The 20,179-nt window shown below is 36.8% G+C and overlaps 2 protein-coding genes across 6 annotated transcripts; both read right to left on the bottom strand.

The window, feature by feature from the left end:
- Positions 1-1,959: 1,959 nt before the first annotated feature.
- On the bottom strand, positions 1,960-15,579 carry LOC129743081 (protein hu-li tai shao). 5 transcript variants are annotated; one of them, XM_055735029.1, is made up of 12 exons: positions 14,990-15,579; positions 14,755-14,922; positions 14,389-14,687; positions 14,107-14,306; positions 13,921-14,044; positions 11,724-11,747; positions 10,910-11,023; positions 10,543-10,828; positions 10,365-10,475; positions 10,220-10,297; positions 7,225-7,292; positions 1,960-3,098 (listed from the first exon to the last, which is right to left on the bottom strand). In XM_055735029.1, the coding sequence occupies exons 1-12, from the start codon at positions 15,564-15,566 to the stop codon at positions 2,991-2,993; spliced, it is 2,157 nt and encodes a 718-aa protein (XP_055591004.1). In that variant the 5' UTR covers positions 15,567-15,579; the 3' UTR covers positions 1,960-2,990. The 5 variants fall into 5 exon arrangements, with proteins under 5 accessions (XP_055591004.1, XP_055591006.1, XP_055591005.1 ...); XM_055735031.1 differs by having other exon boundaries at positions 7,225-7,262; XM_055735027.1 differs by lacking the exons at positions 1,960-3,098; positions 7,225-7,292 and adding exons at positions 7,314-8,407; positions 8,662-9,360.
- A 1,076-nt stretch (positions 15,580-16,655) lies between these two features.
- Positions 16,656-18,432, bottom strand: LOC129743082 (uncharacterized). The gene is made up of 2 exons (XM_055735033.1): positions 18,372-18,432; positions 16,656-17,826 (listed from the first exon to the last, which is right to left on the bottom strand). The coding sequence occupies exon 2, from the start codon at positions 17,479-17,481 to the stop codon at positions 16,924-16,926; it is 558 nt and encodes a 185-aa protein (XP_055591008.1). The 5' UTR covers positions 17,482-17,826; positions 18,372-18,432; the 3' UTR covers positions 16,656-16,923.
- Positions 18,433-20,179: the final 1,747 nt, after the last annotated feature.

The raw sequence follows: 20,179 nt of genomic DNA, 5'->3' as shown, positions 1-20,179 counted from the left end.
GCCACCCATTAATACTTAAAGGGTATTTTTTTATTATTGGATTCAATTATTCAAGTTATCAGCTTTTTAATGATGTAAAAATGAAACATAAGATTGCATTAGTTTATTTGCATACATTCAATCACTATTGAGTTATTTCTGTTGTTGTGATTTATCATTCATTTATTCACTTTTTCTAGGTGAAAACGCCTCAGTTTGCAATTCATCTAATGAAAATTAATGTTTCGTGCGCTTACATCGTCTGAAAGCTAATAACTTTGAAAAATGAATCCATTAATAAAAATATACGAACTCAGCCGAACTCTATAAATTGATTGAAAATATGCATTTTTCCCTTCTAGATGAATTTTTAAGATGTTTTTCAATAGAATACGAAAGTGTTTGTTGCGTAGATAAATTGTCTCGAAGACATCAAGTGTCTATCTTTTACCGTTCAGCCGCTATTAATTTTGATCACTTTTTTCGGTACACGCTCTTTTTTTCAAATTCAAAATTAAGTAGTTTTGGTTCAAAACAGCACTTCGGTGGCTTCCCTCAACTTTGAGTTTGACTGGGCAATAGCAAAACTAAGTTCTGATAGGCATACTCAATACTAAGTTCGGCAGCCGAACTCGGATTTATCCTTTTTTTCGGAGTAGCTGATTTTCAGGGAATTAAAGGATGATTAAAATTTGTTGTACCCGGATGTTGCTGTTCCGGTACATTGCATTGCAATTAAAGAGCGGTGGAAAGTTTTGACATTCCCGGTCAAAGAAAACTTCCGGATGTTACTTCCCACGGGAAGTAAACAACATCCGGAAGTTTCCGAACATTCCAAGCCGCTCACCATATGATGACAATGACGGACAGAATTTTACGCTGACACGGTGAACATGCATTTCATTATGAAGTTCCTTCATAGTCTTCCGGTAATTGTTCTGGAACGACATAATTTTGCGACGTGTTTGTTGGTTGCTGTTCCGGTTCGGACTGAACTCGCTAAGTGTTTTCAGTCCAACAAAGAGAGTTCAATTTTTAGTTCATAAGGTCGAACTCAGCTTTGATCCTTTGCTGAAGGAAAAAAAGGGATCAATTTTGAGTTCGCAGTTCGAACTCCGTTTTGATCTATCGCAAGGAGGAAAAAAGGGTACTTAACTTTAAGTTCATAGAATCGAACTATGTTTTGAACCTCGGTCATACTTAATTTTGAGTAAAAAAAAAAGAGCGTGTATATGCAAAGTAGCACAGGCGAATATGATTGGCTCACACATTCAAAGAGGATCCAATTGAAACACACTCAAATGTAAATTCCGCAGAGCTCTTTCATAATTATAGTTTTAAGAGAAAATTGTACTAATTGTATTGTGTGATAAATTTAAGTACTCGATGTATCATTTAGATTTAAATTGTAATCTGTTGATGCAAAAGATTAGGGTTTTTACGCGCATATGAGACGGATTCATTCTTTTTCATATGGGCTTTTTCCCCTCCAATAAAGATAAAGATAAATAATGATTTTTGAACGTTTGATCCTGTCACGACTTTGTGGAACGAATGAGTGTGAAACGAATGGTGAAACAAAAGAGAAGACATTCACAGTCAACAAGAAGCTCACTCTCCAAACGGAGATTATTTCATCGACTGCCGAAGAAGATGAAAGGGAGAGCTTTTTCTCTCACATTCAACCCGTTTTCTGTCAATGAAGGTGACTGTTTCGAGCACTGACACTGGCACTGTTTGAAAGAGCGCCAAACGGTTTGAATAAAATCGGTCCGGCTCGAAATATTTTTTACAAACAACCCTCTGTGGCATGGTGTATGACACTGTTTGTAAAAAATCGAGGCTATTTACTCAGCCTCAGTCGGGGTGAAGGAAGTTTTTGTTGTTGCTGTTTCCGCCAGCAGTGAAGATCTTTTATTTCAGCCCTAAATTGTACAGAGTGGATTGATAGTTCTTTCATGAAAATACAAAACGAGATAGTTTTTATTCATATTATATGCATTCGTCAAATTATTTATTCATATTTCTTGAACACTTTTGAAGCCTATGATTTAGATTCACGATGTAAACTCATTTCGGAGCGTTCTATGTTTCCTCTTTTTTCCACAGATAAAACGGTAAAAATGTTATTTGTTCGAGGGAGGCTGATGCTTCTGAAAAATCGTTGCTGTATATTTGGATACTTTTTTTACCGTTTCTACCAAATTTAGAGGGTTTTGTTTTTTGTTATAATCTACCCTAATCATATGTTCGTAGTACGAAGCATCAGTTGGGAGGAAAGTTAGCGATGGTAACAGGTAAATAGCATATTGCATCTCTATCGAAATGTTTCATTGACTTCCATAAGCAAAGCGAAATATAGCGAATTATCTTAATATTTTGCTCGACAAATGCAGAAGCTGCAATAGTGAAATAATTTAATAATTTATCTGTCTAACAAAAACATTTTTTTTTTTCATAAAAACAAATCTCCAGAAAAGAAAATATGTATAGTATTATAAAACAGCAGGATGTTTTCCGCTTTAGCTCAAAACCAGTTCACACTCCAAGCTCAATATCCGATATATATTCTAAGCTGGCCATCTTTCATTTCTAACGTTGCTAGCTTCTCACGCACCAAAAAATGCACTTGACAGATGCTGTTTGGCAAACAACATCATTTTATAAACATAAAACTCAGCTCTACATCTAGGGTACGTTCATCAACTGTTTATTATTTGAGGAGCGGGTATTTTCGTTTTCAATCACTGTTGCAGCAATTTCATTGTTGTGCCCGTTCTCGTTCTTATATTATTTGTTTTTTCTTCTTTTGAGTGATTGCCGCTACAATAGGAATATATCGCCTTATCGCAAATGGGACATAATTTTAATGAAATTTTTATACATGCTCATTTCATTTTCTAACATATTTCATGTATTTTTGTCATCTTCTATATCGATTCAAGAGGAAAAAGTTTATATATTTGTTAATGTTAGTAAAAAATTTCTCTGAGTGTTATGCTTTTTTTAACTTAGGCCTCGATTCGCTTCTTGTCCTTCTTCTTTTTCAAAAATGATGGCGTTCGTAAACCTTTTTTCTTTTTTTTGTCCTTTTTGGGAGAACCTTCGGTAGAAACGTCCTGCAAAGAAAATGAAAACAGTTAAATTTAGCTGTCAATTTTAATTATGAAAGCGGATGGATAATTTATCGAGTGTAATCGATACGTGACTGAAACAAATTTAGGGTGGCCACTGCTTTTCTCGGTTTCTTCAGTTATTTACTGATGATTCTGAATTATTGAAAATAGTAACTGCAAATGACAAATGTTTTGGCATGAGATCAGGGGTGTCAGGTGTCCTGATTTTCAAGGATTTGTCCCTATTTTCGAGAGGCCGTCCTGATTTTTCAAAATTGCTTGAATTGTCCTGATTTTTGAAAAATGAGATTCTATGTACTTCACTTGGCATGAAAAAAATCCGGATCAGTAAATCAATACCCGAAAAAAAAACATTTATCAAAAAAAGGAAATACCTATCATGATTTTACCGCAAATTTTGCATTACTTTTAATAATTTTGCACCGTATAATATACAGTACCGTTCATAATTGTATAGAAATTGGAAGCAAGCACACTGTCACTTCGACTTTGAACTTCCATAACTTTTTACTCTGATGATATTTTTTGATCAAATTTTCTGCGTTAGATAGATCAACTATCACACAGCTTTCTGGAGCTTGTGTGGCCTGATATATAGTAATTCTATGAAAATCATACTTTTTGGACTTTTCTCATTCAAACTGCAATATTTCAGAAACTACACCAAATCTTTCATTGAAATTTTGCAGTTTGATATTAAGTTAACACGTCTGAAGTTTTTGAAAAGTTCCATCGAGGGGATCAAAAGTTACGCGAGGTACAATATTTCAGGCATGAACCTAGAAATGCGATTTCTACAGAATTTTGGACGAATGTTTCCATAGGAAAATCATATTTTATGCTTAACAACCAGTAATATTTCAACCAAAAAATCAAAACAATATCGCGAGATTCTGATTTCAAAACACAAATGGATCATTTATTTCATTTTTTCTTTTCTTCATTGCTTTAGCCAAACATTTTGTGACTGATTTGGATGGAAACAATATTGCTCTCATGAATCGTCCAAACTTCTATAGAAATCACAGTTTTATGTTCATGCGTGAAATATTGTACCTCGCGTAACTTTTGATTCCATCGATAGAACTTTTCAAAAACTTCAGAAGTGTTAATTTAAAATTTCAACAATCACTCTGTAAAATTTCAATAGAAAATATAGGGTTGTTTCTGAGATATTGCAGTTTGAATGAGAAAAGGCCAAAAAGTATGATTTTCGTAGAATTACTGTATCTCAGGCTACACAAACTCCAGAAAGTTCAAATTTTGTGGTATAATAGCACAGAGAACAGATGTACAAGCTCGAACAAAAAATCTTCCAAAAAGTGTGTAAAATTTGAAATGCTGACATTAAAAAAATACGTAAGAAATTGACTTGAAATAGTGCCATATATTGCGCCGTTAAATGTTACAAATCAAATTTTCAAGTGGCCAGTTTTCGAAAAGGCCCAGCCAAAAAACAAAAAAATTGTTCAAAACTATCGTTGGAAATTTTACACAAGTTTCGTGGGCTTGCTTGTATGTCTGTTCTCTGTGATAATAGTGTGATAGTTGATCTACACGGAAAATAAAAAAAAGGTAAAATTTACCTTTTTGCGAGGTGAATTTTTTCCACCCCTCTTTCGAGGTAAATTTTACCTTTTTTTTTATTCACCTAGCAAAAAGGTAAATTTTACCTTTTTTCAATTCACCTAGCAAAAAGATAGATTTTACCATTTTCTCATTCACCTAGCTAAATAGTAAATAATACCGTTTTCCCATTCACTGATTTCAAAAGTAAATGCTAGTTTGTTTGATTGGTTTCTTCAATAAAATAATTTAAAAAAAAAACACAATTCATGAAAAAAATGGTATTTATTTCAAATAAATAGGGACTGTTACCGAATATTTATATTTAAAATATATCACCGTGTTCTTTAAAAATTGTTGAGGCAAGTCCTTTGTTCGCCAAGCTTGTCAGGTCCGGCTTTTCCGGAATAATATCTGAAGGCTGACGGGAATACAACACGAAGCTCTGTGGGCCGATCTGAAACAAAAGCAAAGTATTATGAAGAGAACCAGCACAACTAAATGAAATCTTAGAAAACACTTACCATTTTGTTCCGATTTTCACATATTGTGCACGAAGCAAAACTTGTTCCTAAACGGCAAAACAGCTTAACCTCAATAAACGGATTCGTCAAATAGTTACTTTTTTCGAGATGATTTGTACCGTTTTGTTTAGCTCAATCCAGGTCAACTTCACCTCGCTACGAGGTAAGTTTTACCTTATTTGGATTTACCTTTCTTTCTAGGTGGATTATACTTTTTGATTCAGCTCAATTCAGGTGAACTTCACCTCGCTACGAGGTAAAATTTACCTTTTTTGGATTCACATATTTTCTCGGTGAATTGTACCTTTTTTCATTCTTCGTTTCAGGTATATTTTACCTCGCTGTGAGGTGAGTTTCACCTCGAAAAGGTAGAAGTTACCTTTTTGGCTTTTGCGAGCGTTTACCTTTGCTGTCTCGGTAAATTTTACCTTTTTATTATTTTCCGTGTATCTAACGCAGAAAATTTGGTTCAAAAATATCATCAGAGTAAAAAGTTATGGAACTTAAATTCAAAGTCCAAATAAAAAAGTAAAGAATAGAAAATATCTACTGTAGATTCGGTATGAGTCATTGAACGGTCGGTAAAAGGTAAAAACCGTACTTAAACCGGGTAAAATATAAAAACATCTTCAAATTCCAAATCGACTTACTTTTTAAATGATGTATGACATTTGGCGTAATGGCCATTTGACATTATACCATTTGGAATAATTTCACTTTTTCGTGTGGTCACGCCGAGACTCATTTTTCAGACAAAGTTGCGAGTTTTCTATTTTTAGTTTTGCGGCATTGCCGCAAACATCGAGGATGCAAGAGGGCAAGGCGGCCCAAAGCCGAGGTGGCTTTATTGAAAGGTAAATTTTTTATAACTTAAAACATTTTAAAAAATCCTTAACTGCGCAGAATTAGGGCCGTTCACGGTAGTTGCTAGTTTTTTTTATTTAGTTTTGCGGCATTGCCGCCAACATCGAGGATGCAAGGGCACCCCCAAAGCCACCGCGGCTCCTCAAGCCGAGGTGGCCGCCGACCCGCCGTCGAAAGCGGCGGCTTTATTACATTGGTCTAGGTCTACTGGGGCCTAAGGCGTTTAGAAGTTGAAACCGACCCCTCACGCTGCGCTTTCAAACTTTAATGAAATATTGTTCTTCGCGTGGCACGCGGGCCACGTAAACCTAGGAGACCCAGTAGACCTAGGTCAATGTAATAAAGCCGCCGCTTTCGACGGCGGGTCGGCGGCCACCTCGGCTTGAGGAGCCGCGGTGGCTTTGGGGGTGCCCTTGCATCCTCGATGTTGGCGGCAATGCCGCAAAACTAAATAAAAAAAACTAGCAACTACCGTGAACGGCCCTAATTCTGCGCAGTTAAGGATTTTTTAAAATGTTTTAAGTTATAAAAAATTTACCTTTCAATAAATTTGTTCAGAATTTCGTGTACAGTTGGGCTAACTAACAAACTTAACGGCAAAAATACTGAAAGCTAAATTTTGGAACAAAAATGTGGATTATTTACAACATTTGGAAAACATGCAAGAGGCCCTTATTATTCAACGTTTGCTTCCTACATTTATTTTGATTTTTTACATTTATCGAGAACAATTCATCAGATTTCAAAATAATTGGAACCATTTTGAAAATAAACAATAACTGAAGAGATTCAGCTTGTTTCATGGATATTTTGTTCATTACATGAAATATTTCTGTTTGAATATGAAAATGTGCAGAGTTTGGGACTGCGCAGATTTAGGGCCGGTCACGGTACATGTATTTCGGCAATTTACACCGAATCAAATTAGTCATAATCACAATCATAAAGAATTACCGACCGGATTGACAAACTACACGCGTTGAAAATGAATTAAAAATGCGAGCTCCTCGATCCCCCCCTTTATATTTTTTTTAATCCTCTCGATATTATGCCAAATAACAATTATGCTAAATCGTCGTAATGCTATATGAATAATAACTGACTCTAAATATATTCATTAGACTAATATCGAAAGTTGAAATAAGAATACTCACCTCTTTGCTGCTGTGCGAGAACGTACTCATATGGGTATCTGAATGGTCACCGTTGTGTACATGTTCACCTGAAATTGTAGTCGATCAGATCATACAAGATAGATTCAACATGTTCACTTAGATTATTTATAGTAAGATGCAAAAATAGTTTATATGTAGTTCAAATGCGTAATAAATACACCTTACCAATGTTCAGCGTACGAAGACAAAAAAAATGCAGACTATCACTGATGGACAAAAATGTACGGAATCAACAAAAACAATTGGTTAAGGTAAAATAATAACAAATCAGTTAAAGAAACAAACAACGAAGCGATATATCTTTAAGACATATCTAGACATCCTGCGTCCGATTGTGTCTGATCAATCAAATCATTGTTCACTTGTTGACAATCGTTGGCTGATGAAGACAGCATATCGTTACGAGCTGAATCAAATTCGTCTTGCAACTTTACTATCTGAATAACATTTCTTTGGATGGCGTTAAGTTTGCCCCCAAGTTCGGCGATACAGGACGCTTGATCTTCCAGTGATTGAGTGAGAGTCAACTTCTCGCGAGTTGTGATGCTCTCTGAGTTATCCTCCTCTTCTTCAGTTGAGAATTGAAGACTGCATCGCTTCAAGAAACTCCTACGCGGTTTGCGAAATTCGCTAGATGCCGGTGATTTTTTGAAATCGTCTAGTTTTTTAGTCGAACTGATTTCATAAAAACGACTCGGTTTCAGTGTTCTACCTTTTGATCTGACTCTTTGAATGTTTTCCAAGACAAAATTTCGGTTCCGACGATTTTTTAAAGTTTTGTTTGAGATAACTGTAGGTGGTGTATCGGAAGATTCGTCGTTGGGAAAGGCAGAGCATGGGTATGGACTTGAGCCGTTCTGTGTGGATCTCGGATCCCGGTCTAAGGTGTCAAGTATTGATGGCAGGGTAACGGTTTGGGTAGCACATGATTTTTTTGGAGAGTTCATGTCGATGTCTTCGTAATTTTTTCTACTTAATATCTGTTCACCGATTTTGTGGTACAGTTCTGGGTGGCTCCCGTATATCTTTAACTGATTATCCATTTTTGTTAAAATCTCCAAATCAATCGAATCCAATTTCACTGGTAGAGTTTCTTTATCTTTGTAAAGCTGCTGTGTAAGATTCCGGAGTAAATCAATGTCTGTTAATTCTTCACAGTCATCTGTAAAATAATGTACAAACACATTGAAGAAAACGTCCGTTTTCAATGAAAAATACACCAGCGCGAGTACTGTTTTTATAGAATAAATATGACCTCTTTCTATTGTCCAAAGTTCGCTTAAGAAAAAAAAGCGATAATCAAAAATTAAATTAAGGGTTAATTTTAGGTTATCGGAAAGCAGAAAGATTAATAAAACTTATTAATCACACAGTACTCTCGACGCTGCTAGGGATAATTGAAAGTGTATACGTTACCTCGTTTGTTTTCCTTATCTGGAGTTGTGGGCTTCGATAGCTGTATGTCGCGTAGTTTCTCACAAAAGCTATTATCCATGGAATGTAAATTTCGCAAATGAATATCACATTCTTCCGAAATACGCTCAAAATTATTGTTGTTTGTATCGATGTCAAGATCAAACTCCTGCAGATATTCGAAATCGATTTCCAGTTCTTCCTGCGGTGAACGATGTAACTTATTCTCCTTGAGCATTTGTTCAAAATTGAGTTTTTTGCGAATGGTTCGTCGCAGACCGTCAGGTGACATCGACATGAATTTTTCCGTACTAAAGACATCACTCAATGATGTAGAACGCGACCGCCGTAAATATCTCGTCGGTGACATAGGTAGATGGAAATGGGTGACAATCGGAATGTTAACAGGTGATCGAAATCCAAAGAAGGCGGTTGTTCGATGTGGAATGTAATTCTTGACCAAGTTTTCCAACGAGACGTATATGCTGTTGCTGTTTAACGATGCTGATCGTTGATTCACTGCATATGGACTGGAACATCTTGACAAACTTTTAATACTGTATACTGAATCGATCGAATGCTCCGATTGTGAATCCAAATCGCTGATTTTAAAAAGACATAGCCTTGAGTCTGACGTTTCGGAATCATATTCCCTCTGCTTGTTCCAAAAAAATCGTAGATATTCGTCATTGTAGGTTTTAACTGTGATAATTTTCGGAATATAATTTAGTGAATTTTGTCGGTAAAAGAATGTTAGCATTAAGTACACAGAAGAAACACATAAGTAACAGACAACGAATAAATTAATTTTAAGTTTAGTACGTTGTAAAAGAAATGACATCTGAAATCTAAAATTCGAACAAGTAGGAATAGAAGAAAATCGGCACAAGCTTTAAAAACATAAAGGTGAGTTTTCTACCAAACGTTTTTTATTTTTCAAAAACTTTTTGTAATGTGAATAAATTTGCATTATCATTATTTTTAAATGCAATAGGTACACAGTATTTTGGATTCTTGTTAATCTCTATTTTTGATTTTCCAACACCTACTGAAACTTGTAGGTGCCTGATTTCTCAGAATAACAACGATTTTTTCTTATTTGTTATACTTTTTTTGAAAAGAATTTAAATTGATTAAAAATCGGTGCTCAAGAATCTTCTATTCCCACAATTAGACAAGATGTTCATTGAAATCAGAAGTCTTTTCTCTTATAACACCGGTTCCCATGAAAATATTATCTTCTCATGATTCAAAGAGAAGCGAAATCGCACAAAAACTTGTTTCTATTTTGTGTGAATTACATAGGATGCGGAATGAAAATAACGCGAATTACGCTAAATAGGAAGGGACAATCCACGGGGTAGAAACAAGTTAATTGGGGTACTATCTACAATCGAAATGTCTGTTAAATACAAACAATATCTACATTTACCAAAACATAGAAAAAAAGTTTTGACAGGAAACGAAGATAGTTAGTTGGTACGTTAATAACCGAGGAATCACTATCTATCGTTTCTCTATGCTACTGATAAACCTTTGCCTGCAATTTCGTGTTACTCACCGTCGCTCAGTACAACTTCAGGTTGACTTGGCTTCGGAGCCTGTTTTGTTTCTATTCTAAGCACCTGATGCTCGGCGGCTTAAGTGAAATAGAAATAAAAATATTTAGAAATAAATTATACAAATCCATTTTAGAATGTTATTACCAGTGTCTTCTATTTCTGATTGACTTGGCGGACTCAACGGCTGAGTTTTAGTTTTTTCCGAAATTTGGAGAGAACTAAGCGCTTCTGATTCTGAGAAATCTGTATCTGTATCTGCAAGGTGTAATAGAATTTAATGAGTATAGAAGCTATCAACACAAACCTTGAATTTTAAGCATACAATCACCGTGTCGTTTCTTCTCGACCGTTTTTTTATACTCGTTCAGCTCATCATCGGTAACCGAATCGAATGGGTTCTTCGCATACGGTGCCTTGTAGACTGTTGCGTTGTGCTGGAATCCGCGCTGAATAATACCTTTTGAGGCTGCGCCCATCAGGACAACGTGATCGCCGGTGGCAGAGACGTTAGCGTCTTTCAATCGGTTCGCCTCGTCCCACGAAACTCCTTCCAAAATATGCGACTGTGGCCCAGCCGATATTTTATCCGCTCGTCGATAATCCTTTATCTGTTATTATGACATCGGAATGAAAATCATTGGTATTGATTGGCTTAAGCAGAAAATGATTTACTTGATTATTTTCATTACCTGTTGTTGGATTCGCTTGAATTCTTTCGGATTCGTGTTCGGTGGCACGAACTGCAATGCGCCATCAATCTTGACGGGGGTCGATGAATGCGTTGGTGAGCCTTCCGCAACCCACTACCGGCGAAAGAAAAAAAATCAAGTTGTTAGCGACAAATAAAAACATCTTCACCTTCATGAAATGTGACTAAACGTATACCAAACAATACATGTCTATTGTTATATATAAATATATTTTGTATTTATATATATTTTATTTATATATTTTTCTATCCTACATGTTTAGGCTGTGCAATAACGATATTATTTTGAACTGCATTGATAGAGTATTTTTTATTGTTGGATTGTTAACGACCAAAATATACTGTGCATAGCTTTGTTAATCAGTTTTTGTGCCAACTATGCCAATAAATTAAAGACTCGATTCCGTTCTTATTCAATATAACCGAAATTTCCACGTCGATGTCTTTTCCATATTAGTTTAGATATTAAAATTAAAATTAGGTTTGTATGAGGTGGCAAGTTGTCAGTATATTTGTCGCTGCGATCTCAAAAAAATCTTTTCTTTCTGCGGTAGAGGTTAGGGAGTAATTTTATCTGTTATTTTCTAGAATGTTAGTTGTAAGATAAACGATTTACAGCCATCCCATTCAAGGCGAGTTATTGTTAGTAAGGGAAAATGTGATCATTGGAAGACACCGTGTAGACCTTGTAAAGAAACAAATGCTGAGAAAAGTTTCCTCTACTAAACCCGAAACAGTGAACCCACAAAAGCACTACTATAAAGTTAAAAAAGTAGCTCGAATTGTTATGTTACCTCTTCAACGTTCGCATCAATCCACTAAAACAAAAATTAAGAAAAAATAAAATTGATGATATAGCAATGATGCGTGTATGTGTACGTTTTTCTGCATGTGAAATGTTTATATGTATTTGCGAATAGAACGTGTAACACATTCAGAGTTATTCAATTTTATAATATGTATCTAGGTTCTGGTATTATTTAATTCCTTCAAGTGGTTTCATTTTGTTTGAAGTAGGTAGTATAAAATGGCAAGTGCTGTTCATAGTTTTTGTCTAACTTTTAAATCCACTAATAGAAGGTAAGCTAGTGAAAGATTAACGCTAATGTTCTTTCCAGGAATGAATTGATCATTGAAAGATACATGTTTCAATTATTATTATGTTGAATAACGCCAAATGGATTTTTACAGCACATGCCTGAAACAAAAAGTTGTTGAGTTTAAGAGCCCTGAATTGTTCTGACGAGTTGTGCATGTGTCTTGATGACTATTAAAAACTATAAATGTATGTATGTATCATAAAGAATGTGTTGGAATAAAACCTAACCACAAACAGATAACTGACGCAATAAAACATTATGTTTTGCATTATTTGTATACTGATATTTTATTGCAATCATTATGTTTATTACATCTATTTAGCATAAAGTTCATTAGAACAGAATCTGTTTATTTGTAGTAAATAATCATTTCAACGAATAAAGCGAAACATACTATATCGACTAGTGCTACTTTTTTTTAATTTATTCTTTTATTTTGATAGGTTGTTGGTAGGTTTGGAAGCATGAAGCACAGGAATGTAATATGAAAACAGAAAAAAGCGAATTACCTACTATCTTTCGCCACACGCGTTTTTAAATTTTGAACGGGTTCGAAATTTACAATCGATTGAAATCCTACTTGATGTGAAATATTAAGCCACTCAATTGATAAAACTTACTTTTTTTAAATAGAATTTTTGCAAGATTTTTAATTGTCGTTTCGAGCTTAAAACTAAAGAAGCTCACAAAAATTGGTAAAATCCCGAGATTAAGAAGTTACCTTCACGGTTTAATATTTTCTTACTATTTTACAACGAATAATAGGTATTCATTATAATATTTATCAATCAATTTTATAATACGGCATCTAAACCACTGAAAAGGCCAAGTTGAATAGATAAATCCGAATTCTAAAATTTTGAGCATAGGGAAAAGCTGAAATGCTCAGGAAAAAAAAGCCCAGCAGGGTTAAAAAATCTTGCAAAAACCGTTTCAAGAACTTACGCCAATCGCATTATGAAGTAAGTGAAGATGATTATAATTTTTTGTTTTCGCTAATATAGATTTTTTGGAAACTTTTTCAACAAAACAGTTTTTTAAAAAAATAGAATAAAAATTTCAAAATAAGCATACATAACATAAGCCATCGTGAAACTGATCATAACTACACAGCGAAGAAGAAATTATAAAAAATAAAATAAAAAACGCGCGTGTAAACGTTACAATCGAAATCAGATTGCTTTCAAGTGTTTCATTCTGACTGGGTAAAAAAGCATCGTTTTTATAGCCATCATTTTCACTTATACCGGGGTATCTTATCGAAAATGTATTACCAAATTGAATTTCGAATTCATCTTTGATTTAACTTGCTGGTTTTACACTACGTTACTATTATTAAAATGCTGGAGAATTATTTCACTAAAAGGAATGAATAACTTGCATAACTGTGTTTACTTGGACATAAAAGAATGTGAACGAACTTTTGTATTCCGATTTTAAATTTGTGCTATTTTTTACGAATACAAAATACGTAAATATTCCAACAAATAAATCTGTTGTTGATGCAGAAGGATTTTAGATATTTTGAATATATTCGCAACATGATTTGACAAGAATTAGACAATAATGAAGTGCTAAAAGTAATTTTTTTCCTTCTAATAGCTCCGCTACAAAGGCGGCCCTTGAAAGGAAAGGAATGATTTTGATAGTGGTGTTCCATAGAAATTTGAATCAACATTTTGCAGTGAAACGACCTATTTAGTAATAGGCCAAATGAATGCAAATGAAACACTAATTCTACCATAACACACACCTTGCTCTTCATATTTATGTTTTGTAATTATTTCCTAAGCGATAAATCGATTTATACTTTGGATAGATAACGGATATTTTTTGATTTTAAAGTTTGGAAAGTAGAGAATTATTTATCTTCAAATTTTATGATTTCTACCTTGGTGATCTTCTTAGGATCGGGGGTACCAGTTTCTAAAACTTCGACCTTTTGATAAACATTCGGTGAGTTGAGCCATCTAGAGCGATCACCGCCTTTGCGAAAGTCTCCTTTCTTCCAAATGCTGCAAAAACAAAAAAGAATTAAAATTGAGGATTTAATGATCAAATAATTTCATTTATTTACCCTTGTTTGAAAAGTTCCTCTTCTTCGATTAAATATCCTAGGGAGGATACGGCAGGCGGAACTTCCACGTCATTTTTCGGTTTCGGAGGATCGTTTTTGACTAAAGGATTTCTGTAAATATAGCCGGTTCGGAAACCCGCGTTGTCCAGCATTCGCATGAGGGCTTCGAATTCAGCACCACCTACGCGCCATTTGGGAACCTAGAATATTGCAACATAGATAAATTAACAACGACAAGGTACTATGAGTAAAGCTATTAGCGAAAAAAAAACAGTTACAAACCTGGGCACGTTCCTTGTTATCTGTTGAAGCAATAGCTGCAACGACACCTTCCGGGGGTTTACGTGATGCATCATAGATCGCTTTGCGCGTTTCTTCCGGAATAACAACTAGATTGTCCAACCCGACTGGCAGTAATTTAAGCTGTGCTTCACAAGCCGCGACGATGTGCGTTACAGCGTAAAAGGCTTCCTCGACGGTCTCACCACAGCAGATTGCACCGTGGTTCGAAAGCAGAAGAACTTTAGAGACGGGTCCAAGACTCCGAAGCAGTTTGTCTTTTTCCTCGGGCTCGTTCAAAGCTGTTCAACGATATAGGTGATTAATTTACGCAGTTGTGGCAATTCATTATGATCGGAATAAACTTACCACCAGTATATGTGTGAACCGATAATTCACCAAGAAGGGCACTATCCCTAGTAAGAGGGAGTAAGCCTTGTTTCAAAGCAGAAATTGCAACCACGGAGTTACAAGCGACGTATATTGCACATCTGATGTCAGGTCTGGCCGCATGAATGACGGAATGCAAGGTAAATTCTACAAAATAAAGCATACATTTTTAAAAAAAGGACATCTACTACATTTTATATAACTTTTAACATACGACTAGTGTTTACACCAAAGTTAGTAGTCCCTTGCTCGACAATTTGACCTTGCATGTTCACTTTGTTCAGTGAGGAAGCTGTTATTTCATGATTTAGAACACCGTAGGGATTTACTAGGAATAGTTCCTGGTCAGCATTCAGCCTGGCTGTGATGAGACTGCCAATACCCTGGGCATAACCATGCAAATCGATTAGCCGAAACGAGGCAGCCAATTTGCATCTGAGAATCTTTTCGCCTTTCTCGTAACCCATGGCTTCAACGCCACGAATATCATTAATTGGTACAACGCAATTGGAGCTTTTGAACACACTTCCAATACGAGCTGCTGGCATTCCCATAATGTCTGACAACTGTTGTAGAATATTGGACGAACCGCCATCGCGAATTTGGCAGTCAACGATACGTTCCAGCTCTTCACGGAACAAACGGGAGTTCATGATGCTTTCAACGCGTTTGCGACGCTCCATCTCTCGCATGTCTGCCTCAATATCAGCTGGACGGGTTTTGTTGCATTCATCTTCTTCTGCTATGGTGTCTATACCATTACTATGTGGTACCGTTTCAGTGTCTGTCATTGTTACTGCTCACCTGTAACGAAAAGTCAGATGAAAAATCGTTTGCCTTACAAAACATGCCAACACTGGTATAAAATCGATCTAATATATCTAGTTCATACGTGGTTATCGACAAGTAGTGATCGAGCGCTTGAACAAATCTTTATAATTATTTTTTTGCCATGTTTTTCTTCAGCTTATCATTTTCTATATTCGAGATCATAAGTTTACTGTACTACTGATATTGTAATCGGGTGAATAAGCCCCTAATGATAATACTCAACCTAGAAAGGTTCGTCGAGTGCACTCCGCGAAGAGGGTGCGCAAGGTCGCACGACGTGGATTAGGGCTTGGAATCGTCGAAAGAAAAGAATGAAATCGAAATTTCATGAATGAAAAACTAGTCGCAATTTTTGGCTCATGACTATGAAACAACCCCGTCCCTGTATCGAGGTTTGCAACAAAGAGTTCTGAATTCGAAATTTAACTTTGATTTATTTGTTTTCATATGATTGATTGTATGTATGTATGTATGTATATTGGTTATCCACCATGGGTGCACGGATTCACCGCAGTTTCTGCCTAAAGCCCGGTTTACAGTTCTTGTGAACTCGAACTCGAACGTGAACGTGAACTCACCACAGTGAAACGAGCTTTTGTTTCATTCGTCTTTTGAAAGTCATTAATTTCATACATTCAAAGGGTTCAAATTGATTATGTTTTTAATTATATAAATAGATAATGCTATAATAAAGCATTTTAAGTGAAAATCCAAGTTTTTTAAATTTGTTTTCATTAATTCATTCATTTCATTTGAACGTAAATCTGTGCTTTATTTTTCGATTAGCTTTTTTTATTGTGAATGTTTTGTGAAAAATTGTCACCATTTGAAGCAGTTTGAATCAGTTTCAGCAGTTTCTTTTTCTTTGTTCGTCAAAATCATGTTTAAAGTTTTCTTCATCATATACCTACTTACAAACTTTCAGACATGTCACACCGCAGTGATTGATACTCGCTAATATTCATTTTTCGTTCGCGTAGCGTCTGTGTTCGGGTGAAATATTATCACAGAGAGATAATGTTCTTGAAAGGGATGAATACTTGCCTGGATGAGTAGGCTGGAGGACCTCATTGCCAAAATCGAACTCAGGGCTGGGACGACTGATGACGCTGGCTGGAAACGGCGCGACTGAGTCGAGGGGCTTTGAGGCCTCCCAAGTGCGGAGTTCGTTGCGTCCCAGTGGAGAAACCCAAGAAGCATTATATGGAATCGATGAACCGTCACGAAATAATCGGCATAGAGATATGGTCTCGTCGTCGTTATCAGCTGAGGTGGGAACTGGGCAAATTCCACCAACCACCAAGATTCTTGGTTCGACTACTTCGGAGGCGCAGGTGCGGTCATAGACCGAACAGTGCTGACTATGTTCGGTGTGAAGGCTTCCGCGGCTGGCTGGGTAACTTGAACCGATGGGGAAGGAGTCAAGGGCCGTCGGTTGAAGTTTTTTGGCTGATCAATGAATTCCCGGAAGAGGATCCCCGTAGGCCAGGTCAATGGGGACAACGCGACGTCTTTATATGCTGGGTCTAATCCAATTTTGAATGAGACGAAATTCCTTGTGGATCCGTCCACACCTTTCGGAAGCAGTCGCTTGACGTCTACTGGCAAAGTTAAATCCAGACAGCGGGAAACTATTTTGCTGACATCCTCATCCGTAATCTGGGGCTGAAGTCCAGCTAAATAAAGCCAGAACTTAGGTGTCGGGGGTGGAGGTACAATGAATGGAACAGAAAGATCACTGAGATCGACGGACTTGGTCCCAGTCATTGTAGACGACACAAGTGAAAGTCCGTCATTGCCACGGCGACGCTTATAGTTAGGGGATGGACGCGCTTGTGGTGTCCCTTTCAGTGGTGGAAATGAGTGTATCGTCATTGTAGGGTTTTGCAATGAAGCTATGTCATCTACCTTTTTCGATAATAGCTCGAGCTGGAGCGCAAGCTTATCGAGGCCATTACCAGAGTAATCACTATTTGAAGCGGGATTATCTCTCTTCAATGCAAAATCGTCGATATAGCAACGAATGCTGCGCCCGTTGAGTTCAGCACGACAGGGGGTACAAACAAATATTACCTTGCCCTGCGTGAAAAGTTCTCTATTGAGCCGGATATTGAACCCACAACACTGTTGACTGATGTGGAAGAGTTTTCCGCAGAAACCACATCCAATAGGTTCCAGATCGTTAATCACCAGTTCACATGCCCCACATAGTTTCTTTTCCTTCATATTGGCCATTTCGTTGATAAAAAAAAAACAATTTCGAAGAAAAAAAAAAAGTTTAAAAAACTTTTTCGTAGGAATTTGGTTCAGTTCCTCGTCTGTTCTAAACGATATCTGTGCCAACCAGACCAGCTCAAAACAAAACAATAACAATAGCACGGAGTGTAGTGTTAACACGTTCGTCGCCACGTCACCCATATATGGGTGACGGCTCTCTTAAGCAAGGTTGCCGCTCAGTTCTGCCACGCGTTGTAAATCTGAAGCTCTCTCGCTTTACTTTCATGCTCTGAGATTTTTTTTGGGCGACGAACGTGTTAAGCCTAGTCCACACTCGGCAACTTTACTGCGATTTCGGTTGCTGAGACTTTGTTTATGTTTTCATTTTTAACTAGACGAAGAGACGCATGTCTCAAGTCTCCCAACAAGTAAGGGAGACTTTTTGCAACCAAAATGCAAACATAAACAAGTCTCATCAACCGAAATCTCAGTTCATGTTGCCTAGTGTGGACTAGGCTTTAAGTTTTGCGTGGAATTTTGTCACGGACGCAGCGGATTAGGCACGATTCCAGTATCCACGTTAGCAGCAGTTGCCAGGAAACACAAGGAACACACACGGGACGGATAAAAATAATTCGAACACGGCGAAAAATAACGTTAAAAATAGGACGCAGTAAGTACACAATTCACTATGAATAGCACAGACGAATGACTCTTTTTTAGATCGCCCCCAGTTTTTTCCCAATTAGTTTCACCTTACCATTTTGATTCGGGGGTTTTATAGCTGTGAGAGTACGAATCAGTAAGTGCAAAATAATAACCGATCGAAAGTTACTATTGTGAGTTATTTCATCCATCGAGTGCAACAAAGCCAGCCGGCTTTGATAGTGACTGAAGTGTTTCACCATCAGCGCCAGTATTACCCAAACGAGACAAGGCATTGTTATAGTAGCCAGCTAGCGACAGTCCGCAGGATAATAGACACGACCGCGTGTACATCAAGATACGCACGTTACGTCTGAGAGTCGCTTTCTGTGAAGTAATTGTACAATCAAGTTATCGTGTGGGCAACTCGATAAATTCGGACTTGTGTACCGTAACCGGGTAACTTACCATAAGAAATTCTGCATACGGTGACCCACTAATAATAGTTAGGGGTTTTTTCCCAAAAAGTTTTTTTTCTTCTTTCGTATTTTCTTTTATAATAAAAATTATTACTATACTTCATCATCACTCCTCTTTTTTAGTTACTAATATTATTTTTAATAAGTTTTTTTTCTGAGGGTAAATGTTTAAGACTAAAATCCTCTTTAAATAAATGTACAACAACATAAGTTTTTTTCATATTAAATTAAAATTATAAGGTTTCGTTCTTCACTCGAACCCCATTATTTTTCATCAACGAACTACGTGAAAAATAGGCCAATAAATCGCATGATGGCCTCTAACAATCAACACTGCGAAACCATTGACTTTATAATGTCTCGGCACAAAATCAAACAATATTTTAATCGAAGAAATCTGAACTCTTAAGAAAAATAGTAAAGCAGACACTGCTTAAACCTATTCTTAAGGAAATGTACATGTATCAATTAGTTCGGTAAGCTCCCGCCTAATTGATGACGACGGTGTGGTGGGCAAAGATCCCCCCTTACGGGAGGATAATTTCGAGGAAATAATAAAAGATCATCCGATGTACCTGACGGACACGGAAGATATCCCTTCCCCCTCCGCGCAGATTGTTTTCTCCCAAATTCCATTTGTGTTTGGCAATAATCCGCCATCAGCAACCGCTGAAGTGAACTTCCCTCCTGAAAAAACAAACGAGCTGCCTTAAGCTGCCCTCGCCGTCGGGTTTACCAACCCGACCATGAATAGATTATATTCGGTCCAAAACGAACGGGAAATCACCTAATGTGATTTACATCGCCCGAGACCACCACAGATTACTTACCCTTCCGTAATCAGCTATCAGCCGATGAGACCACAGAAGATGCGCATTGTTGATGGTAGTTTGAAAGAAGCAAATGCCATAGTCCTATTTGCCGTTAGTAGTGTTCGTGATATTATGCAGGTTGTTGCACCAACACTTTTCAGTTTTGGGACAATTAACCTTAAAAACGACCATGTTTGTCGACCGGCTGACCGTTTTTTGTACCGAGAGTTTTTGAGGTTAATTGTCCCGCCTCATCTGTACACGTTCGGCAAGTGTGCGTAAGAAATGTCAAAAACAGCTCTATTGCTTGTGACCCGAAGTTTACGATCGAATACCACGTTTACGTTCCCGCTCGTGACGTAAAGATTGACGGAGTGGTAACTGAAAAGGGTTTGACCGTCGATGATCTTGTGAAGGCCG

This window comes from Uranotaenia lowii, chromosome 2 (genome assembly GCF_029784155.1).
Source record: "Uranotaenia lowii strain MFRU-FL chromosome 2, ASM2978415v1, whole genome shotgun sequence".
Lineage (NCBI taxonomy): Eukaryota > Metazoa > Arthropoda > Insecta > Diptera > Culicidae > Uranotaenia > Uranotaenia lowii.
Note: the sequence above shows the minus strand (reverse complement) of the source record. Positions and strands in the feature narration are given on the sequence as shown.

What these genes read in the sequence shown, in the direction of transcription:
- LOC129743081 (XM_055735027.1), bottom strand. Translation starts at nt 15,566, where the DNA reads ATGACAGACACTGAAACGGTACCACATAGTAATGGTATAGACACCATA. An exon ending in CTTTGGTGTAAACACTAGTC is followed by an intron (nt 14,923 to 14,989) that starts GTATGTTAAAAG and finishes TTTATTTTGTAG; the next exon opens with AATTTACCTTGCATTCCGTC. An exon ending in GAGGAACTTTTCAAACAAGG is followed by an intron (nt 14,045 to 14,106) that starts GTAAATAAATGA and finishes TTGTTTTTGCAG; the next exon opens with CATTTGGAAGAAAGGAGACT.
- LOC129743082 (XM_055735033.1), bottom strand. Translation starts at nt 17,481, where the DNA reads ATGACGATACACTCATTTCCACCACTGAAAGGGACACCACAAGCGCGT.